The sequence below is a fragment of the Zophobas morio genome, unplaced genomic scaffold (assembly GCF_036711695.1).
Source record: "Zophobas morio isolate AGI-343-1 ecotype UQ-CSIRO unplaced genomic scaffold, CSIRO_AGI_Zmor_V1 ptg000023l, whole genome shotgun sequence".
Taxonomy (NCBI): Eukaryota; Metazoa; Arthropoda; class Insecta; order Coleoptera; family Tenebrionidae; genus Zophobas; species Zophobas morio.
Genome location: NW_026972128.1, coordinates 5,422,661 through 5,440,046, shown reverse-complemented (window position 1 = coordinate 5,440,046; position 17,386 = coordinate 5,422,661). Strand labels below are relative to the sequence as shown.

The 17,386-nt window shown below is 35.6% G+C and overlaps 2 protein-coding genes across 5 annotated transcripts; one reads left to right on the top strand and one right to left on the bottom strand.

Moving 5' to 3' along the window:
- The first annotated feature begins 24 nt into the window (after nucleotides 1-24).
- LOC135134718 (protein SYS1 homolog) lies at nucleotides 25-3,378 on the top strand. Its single transcript, XM_064063504.1, has 3 exons — nucleotides 25-426; nucleotides 477-544; nucleotides 2,990-3,378. The coding sequence occupies exons 1-3, from the start codon at nucleotides 253-255 to the stop codon at nucleotides 3,228-3,230; spliced, it is 483 nt and encodes a 160-aa protein (XP_063919574.1). The 5' UTR covers nucleotides 25-252; the 3' UTR covers nucleotides 3,231-3,378.
- Nucleotides 3,296-16,377, bottom strand: LOC135134717 (mannosylglucosyl-3-phosphoglycerate phosphatase). 4 transcript variants are annotated; one of them, XM_064063501.1, is made up of 12 exons: nucleotides 16,055-16,376; nucleotides 15,816-15,995; nucleotides 12,757-12,985; nucleotides 7,347-7,433; nucleotides 6,959-7,224; nucleotides 6,613-6,907; nucleotides 6,460-6,563; nucleotides 6,187-6,346; nucleotides 5,205-5,455; nucleotides 5,027-5,154; nucleotides 4,292-4,499; nucleotides 3,296-4,245 (listed from the first exon to the last, which is right to left on the bottom strand). In XM_064063501.1, exons 2-12 carry the CDS (start codon nucleotides 15,939-15,941, stop codon nucleotides 4,159-4,161), a joined length of 1,941 nt encoding a protein of 646 aa, XP_063919571.1. In that variant the 5' UTR covers nucleotides 15,942-15,995; nucleotides 16,055-16,376; the 3' UTR covers nucleotides 3,296-4,158. The 4 variants fall into 4 exon arrangements, with proteins under 4 accessions (XP_063919571.1, XP_063919570.1, XP_063919572.1 ...); XM_064063500.1 differs by having other exon boundaries at nucleotides 15,816-16,377; XM_064063502.1 differs by lacking the exon at nucleotides 15,816-15,995 and having other exon boundaries at nucleotides 16,055-16,375.
- Between the last annotated feature and the right edge of the window lie 1,009 nt (nucleotides 16,378-17,386).

Sequence of the window (17,386 nt, the reverse complement as noted above, 5' to 3'; positions counted from 1 at the left end):
GTCTTTCAAATTCACTGGGTTGGTGCCCCTGCAGTTCCATGTCATCCGTCAAACGTCAAACCAAATGACACGACCATAACAGTTCCGCTTAATTTACAAATGATTCCGTTACGAGTGACGTCCGTTCGCCCCATTTTCATGCATAAAAACGCCTCGCACCGCCCTCCTAGTGCTCACTTCCGTCAATAAAAGAATGACGTGAATGTTGACATAACCTCAAAGTGTACCATGTAAAACTGCCTCATCGTAACAATGATGAAGAAACTAACAGGTACGTTCCGGTACACGCAGTGGGACCCTTGGCTCATTATCTCGCAGATAGTGTCAGTGCAATGTATTTTGTACGTGTCTCTGGGGCTTATTCTGGCCCTTCTGGGGACCTTGGTGGGTGATACGAGGTCTCTGGATCACATTTTCGAATATCATGTAAGTTAGTTGATTGTAGTTCAAAGTGACGATTCATTGTACTGTTGTAGGAGATTCAAGTACGGGATTTTGGTGGCCGTATGGTGATCACGGCCTTTGTGATTAATGCGCTGGTGGGGTAAGTATGTGAAACGAAGTGCGATTTTCACAGGGAAATTGTTTCTAAAACTGCAATTATTTTTGGAAAATTGTCTGTGTAATGTGCGAAGCTGTAAAATCGAAATCGTGTAAACAAACAAAATACCAGATAGAAATTCTTGATACGACTATTGAGTAATGACCAGAAGATGGCGCACCTAACGCAGTTGTTTTTTGACACGTTATTTTTATTGGACGCTATAAATTTAAATCGGAGTATTGGATTTTGCACAGAATATAATTTGCTCTACATTTTTAACTGTAGAAACCGTTTTTTTTTCGTTAATGTTTTTATTAAATTTAACGACGCAGATATTTTTCACAAGACGTATTTTGTTTCATGATAGCCATGGTATAAGAAAGAACACTACATACAACAGTACCTAGTAAAATTTTATTGGTATTTCAAAGTTAACAATGAAGGTTGGACCCACAAAACCATAAATCACAAATTCAATGCAACCCTGGATGTTTCTAGACCACTATACACTGGCGGCACGCTCCTTTTATTGGCGTCATTATCCCCCTGCATTGTCCGACAATCCCACAAAGTAGCAGTTGTAAAATTTTACTAGGTACTGTTGTAGTATTCTTTCTTTATAAGAAGACATGGTATGTATGATATTGCGCATTTTGTGTGACGTCATATGGCTGTCATGACCGCCAACTTTAAATTCTAGCTCGTTGCATGTTCGTATTATCACTATCAACGAACGATGCCAAATTCTAAACACATGTTCTTAGCATCTTATTTCAGCTTAGCACCTTCGAAGATAAATTAACCCATGATTAAAAACTGAACCGAATCCCATCCTCCGTTATAACCTCACATATCACGTATAAAATGACATTTGACGTCACGTGGTTGGTGCGCAAAGCAGACGAAAATTCATCCACCGGAGTAGCATACCATGTCTTCTTGTATACCATGATGATAGCCGCACTAAGGATGCAAAAGTCACTGTTGTGATTTTTAATTTGTCTGGGGTAACTGGCGACTTTAAAAATTTGTTTAAGTCGCAGGCAAAACTTACGAAGAAATTATACATATTTTTTTGCAATAATTCAATAATGTGGCCATAATTAAAGTTAACACCATAGTGGTACGTATATGTCAAGTGCATGGTATAGCCTCTGGTATAGCCATGCGATGTACTAATTTAAAAATCGTCTGGGCATCTATTTGTGACGTCAGGTAGCATCAACGACCTTGTGAGCTTCACTAGGGAAGTCTAGGGAATTTCAGCTCGAGTTGTGATCGCTCTGTTAAATACGTCAATTAGTTGTCGACTAACGAAAGTTAATGAAATTAATAATGATTAAAATGTAATTATTGAAAGTTGAACGCTCCAAAAATGTGGTTTCGTATCAATTTCGATAAATGTGGGACATTAGCAAATGCAAATACTAATTTGCTCTTATCACTTGGGTGTTGAAAAGCGTTTTTTGACATATTTATGCTCAGTTCTTTCCACAAACCTAAATTCTGCGATCATATCACACATACGACTGCAATAACTGAATAATCACAAATTTTTGCAATTTAAAGAATGTATTTTAAATTTCGCGCTAATTTAGTGCCACTTGACGTCACACGTGATGCGTATGCTTATACCAGAGAACATAGAGAAGCGCCATAGTTTAAATCGAATGATGGTTGAGGACTTCTCAATTTATGTTGGTAGCAGTGTTTGTTTCTAACTAGGAATAAAAGTAACTAGAAGAAATGTCATAATATTTTTAACGACGCGTTTTATTTTCGACAAATTTACACTAAATTTACCAGAATATTACAACCTGCTTACTGTTTCCTTCATTTTCATTCAGGTCACACGAATTACAATTATAGTGAAGCAAGGTTTTTATTGGCATCGACTATTTAAAATTGGCGCTTACCTTTGGCGGTTGAGGACTCCAATGTCAATAAGGGTGGTTTTGCAAAATCAGCCTCTATGTCGCTTCTCTATGTTCTCTGCTTATACCATGTCTCACGTGAACTTCAAATACACATGAAATCATGCATAGTGTATCAAATACTCTTGATGGCAAAAAGTTCAAGGCTCTGAATTTCTCGTGAGTTTCAAAGAATCTTATCTTTAATACATTAAACTGAAATACATGGCATACAAAATTGAACCATTTTTTTTGTAGTGGTTCCTGTATAATCTGTTATTGTCTACGACGCTATTGTTATTTTATCAACCTAAAGCAGCGTGTAATGAATATTATCAGGGTTTGTGAAATTAAGTTTTTGTTCGTTCTAAAGCTAGTGTTTCATTTTGTATTTCTTTTAGTTTATCTTGTTCTTTTTTTTAACTTATGAAATATCACTTTATTGACCGCTTTATTTTGATTTTATGGTACACCTAGTTTATAGAATTAATGTTTCCTCTTTGACTATTTATTTGTACGTTTCTGAGGATAGCGCCGTCACGTTGTGGTACATCGTAGAACGAACCAAACAGTGCATGGACTTCAGCTGCACTTGGCACTTCATCCACCTGCTCATCTGCTGGGGCTACAATGGCAGTTTTCCGACCACTTTCTCCTGGTGGGCCTTAAACGTGGCCTGCGCTACTCTGATGTGCGTCTGTGCGGAATTTCTGTGCCTAAGAACTGAACTGAAAGCGATTCCACTCTCATTAGGTCCTAAAACAGACTTGTGAAACAATTGTGATATTTTGTAATAGAGATTTAGGTGCCAATTTTTGTAAAAAGTGTAAAGACGACCTTAAAAAAAGTATTTATTTAGGTCTACATCCATCAGCCACCTAATAACTGTAAAAATTAACGCAAATAAATTTCGTAACAATTTCTAAGTGTTTGGTAACAGGTGTGACTAGCGTAACGAAATTCGGCATCTAACATCCACCATCAAAGCTGAAACTGTTGCCTCCGAAGAAATGAATAACCCCTTGAACCTGAAATTAGTTAAGTAGCTGTAGGATTTGAATACTGGCCTATTTTACGTCAACAACAATCGTGAGAAGAGGGTAAGTCTCGAATTGGGCTTATTCAAACTTCAGAGGCTTGTATATGCTGACAGCACGATTACGCAATTGACAGTGAGAATATGGTCGGTACGGCTCCATCATCAGACGGATCAAATTACAATAAAGTGCACAACTTACACTAGTGCTAAGCGTCAAAGCCCTAACGTGGTGCACCGTGGACATTAATAATGGAAGATTGAGAAATATCGTACATCAAGGCAACATCGATTGCCCACCACAACAGCACATTAAGTTAAAATTTGTACTAATATAGTGGAAATTGTTGCTTACTCTTAGGCACATACATACTTAAAGAGCTACTAAGTACGTCATTAAGTAAGTGCGAAGCTCAATTCTGCGAATCACAGAAGTTGTCACACAAATTATTGCTACTTTTGATACAGCTTTGATTCTCAGTGAAACTAAAATTGACATTGCATTGCAGTCTTTTGGTGACCGAATCGAATGTGAAATCTATCAAAAGAGCAGAAATTTTCACAACAAATCTCGTTGTGGAATGCAGTGAAGTGGTGTTCTTTCCAAGGCATTACCTCACTCGAGTCTACAATAAATAACTAAATCTAAACAATACTACGTAAAGTTAATTCTGGGGAGAGTACTCGTCAACTTCCTCGATGATGGAATCTTGTTCTATTCTCTGTCTCTGTAAGATCAGCTCCTGTTTTTTCTAAAATTAAAAAATGTACGTTGGCAACACTGCATGACTTAAGTACCTCTTCACTGCTGATTAGTACAATTCGATGGTCTATTTTCGGAGTTAATTGACATGACTCTTGCTCGAGGTCGTCCAATGAGGCGCGCCGGGTTAGCCGGGAGGTGTGGTGGGCCGGGGGGCTGGTCGTCGCTTCCACAGTACTGGCCCTTCGGAGGGGTGGGGGACCGTCAAGCTCGCTGCCGTCGAGCATTTTCACCAGACTGTGCCTAGAGGGCAAAGAAAATTGCACCTTAGTGACTACACTCCATTAGATGACAGTTTAAATGGGCCACGCCCACACCAATAGTCTGTCAGAAACCAGGCACGTGATTTGGCAGATTAGGCCCATTAACCAATAGAAATATCTTTATGTCTTATATGAACCACGTGATGTGTTGTTACTTTTAATAATCTGAGATACACTAATACCAACACAACATTTTTATTCTGGCGGAATGCAGTGTTAAAGTTGCATCCATTAACACCATTAAAAAAAGTTTATTTTATTTATTAACACAATGAGTTTTCCCCCAAACGAGATAATGTTAGTCATGAATTAAAACACACATCACTCTCGCTTACGAGAATGAGCAGGTTGTAAAAGATTTATTGCACTTAATTAAGCTAACAAACGATATGCCTGCAACTGTCGCCATCTTAGACGCTTTGTATTTCCTGAGGTTTTAAAACAATTAATCTACCACAAACAAAACACAAAAATTAAACCAAAACAAAACAGTACTACAAGTCTCACCTTCTAGACAAAGTAACTAATGATTGTCTATGTTTTGAATGTTTTTTTGTCTTTCCTAATCGCATATTGATCGCTGTGAAGTGATTCTGGATGGCTAAACCCAACTCGGGACACTCGCCTTCGTCCACCTGGAAATTTCCTCTTTAAATTTTTTTCGGGTGTTGGTGAATAAATTTACCAAAATTTCGGCGTCTTTTAACATGACGTATCCGTCGCAACCCGAGTGCATGTAGCTTTTGGTGGCTAATCTATAGTACTGGTCGAGGTTTAGGTATTCGTCTCCGATTCTCACGAATGATGGGTCCACTCTTTGTCCTGGGGGTTTGGTGGGGTCGAAGGCGAAACTCACACCGGCTACTTGTGGAAATCTGCCCTCTAGTTTAGGGTACATGCACACTCCGTTTTCTAAGGCTTGTAGAACTTGTTGGCCTAGAAATTGAGTAAACAATTGCCGTTCATGCTAGTTCCCATTTTTTCAATGGACACAGTTTTAAAAACCTAAAGAATTTTTTGTTGCGGTTATAATTTGTGGAAGTGAGGAAAAATGTCAGTCTAACCGCTATACTATCAGGCGTCATGATGATCTTTCCTTACTTTCCACGTTTCCACTATATTGTAGTGCCACTGTTTTATTTTTAATGGAACAAAAAACAAAACCAATGTATACAATGTCTCTTTACAATTTTTCATTAAGGGTCATATTCACTTGCTACTGTTATTATCGTTGCAACTCGATAATCTGCGACTGCAAGATCTTTGTCCTTCTTTATCTTTTTGTTACAGTGTTCCGTTTTATTTTTTCGAATATTACACAGTTTCCGTATATTTACAATCGTTTATGTTGCCTTTTTTATTTAACTGCTAATAATTACATCACTTTTAGCTGACACTTCTTTTTTTTTTGTTAGTATTTTTTATTTGTTTATTTTTTCATATTTATTATGTCCTACTATTTTTTATTACTTTAAAAATAAATAGAACTTTTTAACTGTTTCAATTTAAAAGTCTTTTTTTATATTTTCACATTTGTTTTCGACGTCGTGGCGCAATTTTGTTTTTCAAAATTAAAAATTATTAGAGATACTTTTAATCAAAATTTTCCAGAAGTACCCGTTTCAAAATTTTATTTTTTCTGAAACTGCCAATTTCCTGTAATTTACCTTTCAGCTTCAAAATAACAAGCGGATCCCGCATCGGCACAATATTAGTTAAATCCCTCACAGTAAAATCCCCAGCCGGGTGAACCTGATCAGACCGGAAAGTTCCAGAATTCAAGATCACCAAGTCCGCCCCAGTCGCCGCTAAAACGACGTCACAAACCTGAAAAAAAAAAAAACAAAAAAAATTACAACAGATCTCGTTTACATATTAATATTAAAATCCAATTAAATTTCAATTTGATGATTGATCACCACGTCAACGCCCATAATTACCCAATTTCCTAAATTAGACTCCGACGTCCTTATAGAAGTGAAACGCCCGTCCAGTGGTACCGAAAAACAGCCCAACACCTCGTGCATTTTCCCCTCCACGATACCTAAAAGTCGATCAATCAACACCCACTTAAGCCACCCGACGCGTCTTACTCGTGTACTTGTCCAGCTTTTCTTTGAGTTTGGGATCTTCGGCGAACGCAGACGTGACGTTCACCTCCTCGATGGTCACCTCGGGAGTACCATTGGGTTTATCAAAATTGACAGTAATTTTACTAAATTGCCTAAAGTCTGTCCCGCTTTTGATAACGTACTTCCCGTTGACTTCTTTGATTTCGTACACATGGTCGTGTCCACCTAATATCAGGTCAATATCTTCTGAGTTCTCAGCTAGTTTAATATCATTCGGGGTCCGCATGTGAGTTAGAGCGATGACGTAGTCACACCCCTATATAAAAAGAATGAAAATAAAAATGTTGTCAGTTCCGGTGAAACTGACCTCTTGCTTCAACTGCGCGGCCAATTTTTGCCCCGCTTCCACGAAATCCAGGAAGGTGACCATTTCCGGATTGATGGTAGCTAGAGTGTCCAGCCATTCCTTCTCGACGAGGCCCAGAAGACCTATTCTGTGACCGGCCCAGTGTACCACATGGGTGATTCGACCCTCTCCCAATGGGCGTCCGGTTTCGTTGTCCAAGACGTTCGACATGAGCCACGGGAACTCGGTCTGGGCAACCCATTGTGAGAGGACCTCAAGGCCGTGGTCTGCGTTAAAATTTTAATTTGACAATTGTTGCTTTGTGAGGCTGATGAGGTGCTAATGAGGAAATGTTTATGTAGGTAATGTGGGAGCGCTTATGATTGATACGGCCCTGAACTTGACTTACCGAAGTCGTGATTGCCGAGGACTGCGCAGTGGGTGCCGATGTCGTTGAGAACAGGGACCATCTGCTCGCCCTTGGTGTAGGTGCTCACTGAAAATTAATAAAAAAAATCGAAAAAAAAAAATTAACACCTATAAATTGTTGCTAAATTATTATACACATACTTAATAGTAAATAGGTTTTAATATTTAATTAAAAAAGTCTCTTTCGTTGTTGTGAACCAATCTCAACAATTACAAATCGAAGGGATAATTTATTTTCCCTACATGCAAGCACATAAGACAGTAAAAAAAAATATACATTACACACAAAAAAATATTCAACGACTGTTCCTGTGCTGAAATTTTTGTTGCTAATTACTATCAACATAAAATCGATTAGGCTTTATTTGAAAGACTTGCACCCGGAATAAATTACAGATCCTGAGGTGGTTAATGTGCTACTGTAATTTTCCATTAACGGTTTTTATGTTGTAACCAACATTTTAAGCATAATACGTAATCCTGTGAAAATCCCTTTAATGTGTTCGTGTGGAACTTTACACGTGGATTTGTGTAGCGGCCTGTTCAAAAAAGTACTTAACTTTTATTTACCAGATTTTAATAGCAGTTTGATTATTTGATTGATATCTTGAATTATAAACACGATATCACGTAATTTTTTGGTGAAATCTTATCTCGACAGAAATCACTGCAATGAAGTTATTTCTGGAATACCGCAAGGCTCGAATCTAGCGACATTATTCTTTCTTATTTTTATCACTGATCTGCCCGAGACTATTAATAAGTATTACCTAAGACTTTTTAGTGACGACATTAGATTCTTTAATTAAATAAATATTGTAAATAATAATCATTTGAATGGTGACAAGAAACAACGTTGTTAACATTTATTCAATTATTGATTTGTTATATTGTAAAAACGTTTTCAGGATACTTAAAATCCCGGTATCCGAAGATAAATGAAAAATGAAAGAGATAAATATAGATAAGGAAAATATGATTAAATTACCATTTTTCCACCAACTGCAAATGTGGGAACAATTAAAGTTCTTAACAAACTCTGTATGCTTAAAATAAGTGTTTAAATTATATAATTCGTGTGATATTTATACTCTATTATAAATAAAGAGAAGGAAGCGATAACATGTTGACCTCGAATAATTTTATTGTAATTAAATTCACTGACTCCAGAACGAAAAAATGGGTCTAAGATCATTTAGACATAACATTCCTCGCCCCTGAGTGCAATTAAAATTAATCCAGTTTCTTAGATAAATTAAGATTTTTCGTCCTAATTTATCTAGCAAACTACTGAGATGACGTCGTCAAGTTTTTGGAGGGGATGGTCAAACAAATTTTGGTTAGCGTTAACTATCTACACGATATTCCTAGCTCAGTAGTTTCAGAGATTATCTGTCTAATAAAATTGCTAAGAAACGACAGTTAGACGAAAACCGGAGACACTTTTTTTCATAATCTAGGAACTATGAAACGTCCAGAAAACATGAAATTAGCCTGAATGGACCTTATAACAATGCTGTTCTAACTTACCTTTAGTAGAGAATAAAATATGTATTAGGTGATTTTTTTACAGTTATCTAGAAGTTTGTACCTTTGTTTAGAACTCTAGTATTTAAGAAAGTATTTTATTTTCGCTAAGATTCTAACGTGTTGGGTGGACTTTCAATTTATAAGTTTTGTGATTGTTTCTCACATTTTTTTTTTAAACCACCATGATTTTTTTAACACTATTCTTTTACGTAAATTGTCTTTAAAAAAATCTAAAATTCCTTAAAACCATAGTCTCTATATATCAGCATATATTACCGAGGGCACGGAAGAAAGGCCGGATTGTTACTCATTTGACCTGAAACGAGTTCAAACATCGTAATTTTTGTTGTATCAATATCGAGTTTCCGGTTTTAAAATAAACATAATTGTGTGTTCTGATAATAATAAATCTGCGGTGAGACCTGTTCTATTTATTTAATCACTAATTTAACAGTTTCCAGACCTCCTAGTTAATTAAACATTACCCTATTTAACTGAAATGAAAAATAATTATCTAGCAAAAAACACGCTAAAAGTTTAAGGGCCGGTTTATAGAACAGCGAGTTAAATATTTAATCCTCGATTAGTTTAACAGAGAATTAAAATGTGGAATATGAGACCGTGATTGGTTGAAACATGCACGTTTCCTAGCAACGGACCTCAGTTAAAAGTTAATCGCGAATTAACTTTAACTTCGCGTTCTATAAATCGGGTCTTATTTCTTTTTTTTTTTTTTTTTTTTTTTAATTTTTGGACACCCAAATTTTTAGTACCTATAACGCAATAGTGGCTAATTGGGTATGCTTAAAGAAAATCTGCAATAATATGAAAGTTTTATTTCAATATAATATACATCCATGGTGACCTGCTTGTGTCTGGATATACAACGAGGCTTAGAAAGTTTGTTGGTCATTTTATGTCTTTGGGACTCACTCTGCAGCTACACATTATATCAAGCATAACTGGAAGCCAAGGACAACGCCTAAGTTGTGACAAAACATTTAGTGTATCCTCAAACCCATTATTAAAATCAATTCTGATTTTTAATATTTGATTAAAAAATGCTTAAGAAACAATATTGAACTTTTGACCTAGTGAAAAACTAGATTGATTCAAAATACGAAATAACTATAAAAAAAATGTATCTAATATCAAAATATCAATCTTATGAATATTTCCACTATTCCAAACTAATTGCGAGGTTGAGGGTCGTGTCAGTTTTAATTAATAATGGTGCTCTAGAACAAGATATAAGACAGGGATTTATCAACAGCTTGTCTTTTTCCAAAAAAAGTTGAATATCATTTCCAAGTACAGGCAAAAATGCACTGATTGTGGATTTTTCTGTCTGCACATTATCTGCCTCAACTAAATTAGAAATCGGCGTTGTATGATTTCGATGAAATATTTTATCCACTCACGCAAACAAATTATAACGATATAAATGACATGTTATACAATATGTTGATGTAATGGACAACAACTAGTAGCTTTTAAAATGTCGCTAAATTAACTCTTTATTATTCATGATGAGGCATTCCAGTTTCGACAAAGAAAGCTACTTGATATGATAAACGCATAATAATGCATTGTCGGCAGTGAAGAAGCTATTGTCTAACTGTCTATTAATGGCCACTTCCGCTTTATTCTCAAAGCAAAAAAAAACACGACAATAATACAAGATAATTATGGCGTAAGAAGACAAAACATTAAAAAGCAATTACATTTAGCGTATCGTGTACTTGTGTTTGCATTATTCTTCCCATTTTAATAAAATAAATCATTATTCATACAATAAAACAAATATACAATGCAAATTTGTAGAACGAGTTTCTCATTACAAACTAATTAAAAGTTATGATCATAATCATTAACTTATTTTTTTGGAATAAACAAAATTATGTTACAAAAAATGTATGTAAAATAATTTCTAAATTAAAGCGAATTCGAACAAGCAACAAAATCGGGGCTTATCAGCAATGTTGGCAAATTAATAAAAACAATCATGTGATTTAACAATAACAATAAATCTTACGTATTATGAGAACGCGACTAAACAAACACACAAAAAATACCCTATTGGATAAACTTATTTTTATCTGAAAGTTTTGGGTCTACAATAAATCACGATTCCAGAACAAACAAAATGAGGATTAGGTTCAGTTGACAACAACACTCGAACGGGTTAAAGCTGTTAGAATTTCTGGAGTAAATTAGAGTTAGTTAAGAATGGTAATTCTTAAACATATGTTTTGCGACGGTCTCCGTTGTAAATTAATTCTACTCCTTAAATATTTTTTTATATCTCTATTTAAGTACTACGTACATTTTTATACTTTATGTTATTAGCGTTCTTCCCACACCCCACTACAAATTTCTAAAATAGAATCCTTCCAATTGTGACAATAAAAAAATAAATAAAATGATAAACTAAAATTCTTATTTTACGTTGACTATTGAGTATCGATCGATAGCCACTGTTTCTAGGTAAGTTTGTGAAATTATCAGTTAATGTCGTACAGGTCTTCAAGTTTTCTTTAATTTTTCTAAAATTACCAAAAACATTGCGAATTTAAAAAATTTTCGAATCTCAGAACAAATTAGTTACATTAAAATGTTGTGTTTTTTTTTTACAATAAGATTTGTTGTGAATGTTCGAAAACCTTTATTTTCTTATTACAAATTCCAAATTTGTTGCCATTTTTAGATTAAAAGAAAAATTCTTGTTATGAAAAAATTCAATTAGAGACGGCTATAGTCCTAAATATGTAGTTGGCAATTCTGTCTCGTGATTACTATATCATTCGTTATATTTTAAGTTTGAGGTTAGAATTGTCAAATTCATCGCGAGAATCATAAAAATTTGTTTGCTAATAATTTAACTTCAAAATATACTGACAATATTCACATTACATTATTCACTGAACAAAATGTTGGAAGCACTTCTAAAACCAACTTTAGTTAGCTTTTTTTAAATCACGACAAAATAAACAAAATTTTTGTTTTGTAATTTTTATGTCCCTTTAACACTGCACTAGGTAACATTTGTTCTTTTTAAACTTTACTCAAAAATTTAAAGTTTTTAAATGTCAACTTTTTACAATATTGAAAACAAACAAAAAAAATCCAAAAATTTTGAAAATAAAAAACAATAAAATTTGTTGTTTTTAATGTTAATACAATAATCGAGTAGTTTACAAAAATAAAGAAAAGTGTTCTGGGGTTACACCTTCCCTTTTACATAGCCAATGTCGTATTTTTCAATACACATTTATTTAAAAATTTTCAAGATGGGGGCATAAATATTTAGTTTTGAATATGTATATTGGAAATTAGGGGGTCAGTTCCTGAAAAATTAAAAATATTACATCATGGTTATTAATTTTTGGAGATGACGGCATTGATTTTTTAGAAGGGATGAATAATTAAATTATATGCATGTTGTACAGTCGCTAAACTTTTTGAAAAAATGTAAAAAAAATACTTAACTTGTCAATATGATAATGTTATACCATTCAGCGAACAAAAAACAGAATTTGGAGCTCAGAAAGTATACATTACACCAAATTATACGAGATTACTAAGTATATTGGTTTAAAACTCCATAAAATTTCGCGAAAAATAAAAATTACGCAAAATTAACGACCACTCAGAAGTAAAAAAAATAATTTCGGACTGATTTTTTTTAAAACCACAAGGTCGTCTGGAGATAACGTACAACAATATTATAATAACACCAAAAAATAATCACCGATGTGTACACTGTTCACAAAAAGTTACCCACAACCTATAAAAACCCGCTTTAAATTCCAATAAAACACGCAAACAACACAGTTTACAAAACAAACTCTTCTACTCACACATGCTCGGCGAAAAAGCATCCCCGCTGAACAGCACCAACGGGTGCAGATGCTGGAAACTCTTGATGGCCGTACAAAACCTAGCCGCACCCCCGACGGGTTCCGGGGACAGCCTCGACTCCACGTTGTACACGTCGTTGAAATGCAAAATCACCAGGTGCTGAGCCATCGCTCCTCCAGCCAGCGTGTTCACAGCCCTTCGTCCAGCCGCTCGCACCTCCAAAGACGCCTAAACAAACTCAAGTTAGCACTCTCAACTGGGACATGACAAAACAGCGGCACGAACGGAATTTACCCAAAAACGCGAACCGCAAACAGAAACATGCTAAATGGTCGTAATTGAGGCTTTTAGGGGTTTTAATGCGGGACACGTGGAAGGCACGTTGTGAAGTGGAAGAGTGGGCTTCTGAATCGCGATTGTTGAGCAACATTGACTGTTGGTTTATGAAAGTACTAGATTCCGGGCTTTAAGTAATAGGCTGTGTCAGATTTGACATTAATCGATCCGTTTGCCGTGGGGGTTCTTCAGGGATCTCGTCTAAGTCCAGGTTATTTGGTTAATGACATCTGTATCTTACGCTTAATCATACCAGCTTTCACTCCAAATGAGCAATTAAAAAGTTGTATTGGAATAAACCGAATAAATTAAAAAATCGAGGAAAAAAAACAAAACTTTACAAAAAAATATATGTGTATATATGTGGTCAAAAGTTTCCGCAAAATCTATGTAAATCATGTCCACTCTCTCTCCTGAATTACTGAAACAAAGGTCTTTAGTACCGTGTGATTTTTTAAACTGCGATCTAGTTTTTTTTGCCCATTATGTCACCAAATTACGTCGGTCGCTTTTTGAACATGCAACTTGTGTTGTGGTCAGTCAGTCTCTTAAAAGCTACATCTTTATTTAAGAATGAATCGAAAAAAGTGTTTTGATACAGAAGCAGAATTTTCATCTCGAGAAAAATGTTTTCCAAAACAGCCAGCAAGTAAATGGTGATTGGGTGTAAGAAGCCTAACCCTGTTTTCAGGAATTTCGTCAAAAACTCCCTGATGCTGCTACTCTTGAAGCTAGTGTTTTAAGGATACTCAGTTATGTGTGTTTCAAGAACCTAAGCCGCTTGATTATGAAAAATAAATGATGCTCTATATTTTAACTGGTTTAATCAAACAATGATCTTCGGATCGTCCCATATCAAAACACCAAATTTGAATAAAAAAGTGCGTCGCATGATTTTTGATTTTGATGAAAAAACTTGAGGACGATCTTTTAGGTAACCAATATGAAAAACTACCATTTATTTTTTTGGGTGCTTCACTTCCGATTGGCATCCATTAGAAATCTGACATGGCATTTTCAAACTCTCCTATTGTGGGCCTGTAACTTTTTTTCTATGACACGTATTGAAACGATTGTAATTGTATTTTACTGTATAAGAAGAACTGTAATAGACTATGTAAATGAAGTTTTAAGTTCCCTGGACCATCATTTTCTTGGAGAAAAAAAAAAAATTAATGAAATTTGTAACTTTCAAAAGTGGTCTATTTTGGCTCCTGAAATCATTATGTTGAGGGAAAAATACAAATTTGAGCTTGTGTTGAGGTTGTGGAGTGCATAAAATCTCCAGCATTTTGAAGAAACCCCTTTACACCCACGAAAAATTGGAGTTTGGTGTGCTATTTCTCGAAGACGACTATTCGGCCCTATTTTTTTGAGGAATCAATTACACTGCGAAATATCAGAACACACTACAGAAATTCATTAGCCAGCTTGATTCTGAACAATTGCAGAAATGTTATTTTGAGCATGACGGCGCAACAGCTCAAACAACTTGAACTTTCTAAGGAACTTTTATGACGATCGTTTAATTAGCTCCCCAGGCCTTATCTACCCACCTCGATCACCTAATTGGACACCTTCAAAATATTTCTTGTTCCCAATTTTGAAAAACACTATTTTTAAATAATCAGTGGATACAATCAAAGACCTAAAAGTCAGAACCCTACAAGAGCGTGAAAGTGTTTCGCCAGAAGTTCTTACTTGAGTATTTGAGATGAAACGCCAAATTAATTTATGTGTTGATGCTGGGGGCCAACACTTACAAAATTGTTGTAAATTTAACTAAACTTGTTACTTATAAATAAATCATATTAAATCCAATGAGGGTTTAATACTCGTTGAGATAACATAATCTAGCTTTCTAATTTCAGCCACGGACAAACCATATTCAGGTTATGTTGGGAAATTGCGAATTCATCACAATAACGCACATTTTTTAAAAACAAAGTGAATTAAGTGCTAAATCATACACATAGCATGTAATCTACTTTAACAGTCCACACATATCATTAAAAATTAAATTCGCAAAATTCAATTTTGTAATTTTTTGAAGAAGTTTTATCTAAATAACGTTAGATCAATTTCTTTGTTCAGTGTATGAAGCACAGTTATTCTTATTTTTTACCTTTGTTTAACTTTTTTTTTGTGTTGTAGCAATTTTTATAAGAATTTGAATATTTTTAGTAGTGCGTTATGCACCTAAATTCCACAATGAGTACAGACGAGTACTTAGAAAAACTACGATAGTATGCATTGTTAAGATTTTATTTATCGTAAATGCGCTGCATTAATAAACCATTATTATTTTTATTATGGTTGTATTGTTTTAAATCCTGATACATTTGTCTTTATGCTTCATGCTAGAGACGGGAAAAGCGCAAAACTTCAGGTAATTTATTCAAAATTAAAGAACTTTATGGGGGCCGAGCGACAGAAACCTGTCTGTCGCCCAACTTGTGTTCCCATATAAAGAATCAAGCCAGTATTACAAGGTATCACAGTCCCACACACAAACAGCAAAAACGAAAAATTGAAAAAGTTAAATATTCAACAGATAAAATCGCCTAAAAGCCATGCAAAATTTCCTGCAACCCAGACAAACATCCCTATAGGTACTTAACAGCTAGTAACCACCCCCTCTAATTCTGAGTGTGCTACACCTCTTGGGGTAAATCCCGGGTGCGAAGCCAACGCTCTAGCAATCATATCTGTTACTATTAACCTGTTTCAGCCACCCGACCACGCTGGTAACCTTGCTGGTGACTTCTGGGGGCACCTCGATGCTGTGTTCTTCCACCAGGGAGCTCCACTTGGCCCTGAGGGCCGCCTGGGCGGCGAAACTGGCCATTTCAAGCACCCCTCAACAGCGGATTAGCGTTAAAGCATTCCTTGAGCCCCACACCTCGGTTAGAAGGGTTACTTGTGCATGCAGTCCCAAAGCAACTTTGTCACTCTACTCACTCTATTCGGACTCGCGGTCTGCACGTTCCTGCACGTGTCTACCCGTTGGAGAATCGATTGCTTTCATTTCCATAACAGATTTTCATTCATGGATTGCTGCGGTGTGTTTCCGCTTTACTTTTTAATGGGCTATTGATTGTTGGCGATTTCGATGGCTCTTGAACGGGCGATGTGCACTTCGTTGATTAGGTCATGGGTTGTGGAGCACAACTCGTCACACATTATTAAATATTTAACATTTTTGCCGGCGGTTGCGAAAGGCCGACGTGAAGGACGAACTCGGATTTGTCGCAGGATGGTTGTGACATCTGTTGGGCGTTTGGGTAGGCGACGGTCGCAGAAATGTCAAGTGGGAGTGCGCAGGTCCACCCTTTGAATTTGTTTAAGACTATGTGTATGGTTGGTTGCATAACCTTTTTAAATTTAGAATCATCCTCATCCAGGATAAACACCACGTGAATAGAAACAAAACGTCACAGTATTTTTCTAAAAATAGTTATATAGTTATAACAAATAAAATTCTGTCCGTTAATAAATGCCACCTCGGGTGTTCTAAATAAGTTTTTAATAAAAATAGTACCTACGATTGCTTCTGTATTTTTTGTCGATTTTAGATAGATTTCGTCAAAAGTTCACTTTTTCAGTATCCCTCCCCTGTTTCTATATTTTTTTACCATACACCGTCAAAAATTACCAAAAGAGTGTCTTGTCGATTCTGACCCCGAGAAGTTTTTACAGTTTCAGTTCTTTGAATCGCCAAGATGAAATGTGGTTAATTTTGAGGCATTCAGAAATTTGGTTTTCAACTCGAATATTTAGAAAGCTAAGAAAGTATTGTAATAGGGTCCATCTAATGAACGACTAGTAACTTTCATACTTTTTAGATCATATTCACAACCACAGAACACTCACAACCCTTCCGAAAGATGAAATAAATGAATGAATTATAGGAAGAAAGAAGAATTAAACCAATCACATTTGTAGAATGCGTAAGGACAGAGTGGCAAGAATCGCCAGAAATAAGTCACCGATTGAAAGAAGAATAATAGGCCGACCAAGGATAGGGTTGTCACATTCCGAAAAGCTTTATGTAGGAGAATAGTGGGGAAAATATCTTAGATCATATAATAAATAGATACCAATACTCAAACTGAAAGCTGTGACTAGACATGAAGCTATCTGTTGTCGTTTTCTACGTCAAGAAGAGTAGTATAATGCTATCCTTGTGTGATCACCACATCTTCATCTTTGTTAGATGCATTTCATCTGTATATGTCTATCCTTGTACCGCACCAGCACAACAAATCGCTTTTGACAGATGTTTCTTCTAAC

Excerpts from the sequence above, each read along its gene's own strand:
- LOC135134717 (XM_064063500.1), bottom strand. The coding sequence starts at position 15,941 with ATGGCCAGTTTCGCCGCCCAGGCGGCCCTCAGGGCCAAGTGGAGCTCC. Across the intron at positions 6,564-6,612 it reads AAAGCTGGACAAGTACACGA|GTATCGTGGAGGGGAAAATG; the intron begins GTAAGACGCGTC and ends ATCGACTTTTAG. Across the intron at positions 4,246-4,291 it reads TACTAATCAGCAGTGAAGAG|AAAAAACAGGAGCTGATCTT; the intron begins GTACTTAAGTCA and ends TTTTAATTTTAG.
- LOC135134718 (XM_064063504.1), top strand. The coding sequence starts at position 253 with ATGATGAAGAAACTAACAGGTACGTTCCGGTACACGCAGTGGGACCCT. Across the intron at positions 427-476 it reads ATCACATTTTCGAATATCAT|GAGATTCAAGTACGGGATTT; the intron begins GTAAGTTAGTTG and ends GTACTGTTGTAG. Across the intron at positions 545-2,989 it reads GTGATTAATGCGCTGGTGGG|CGCCGTCACGTTGTGGTACA; the intron begins GTAAGTATGTGA and ends TTCTGAGGATAG.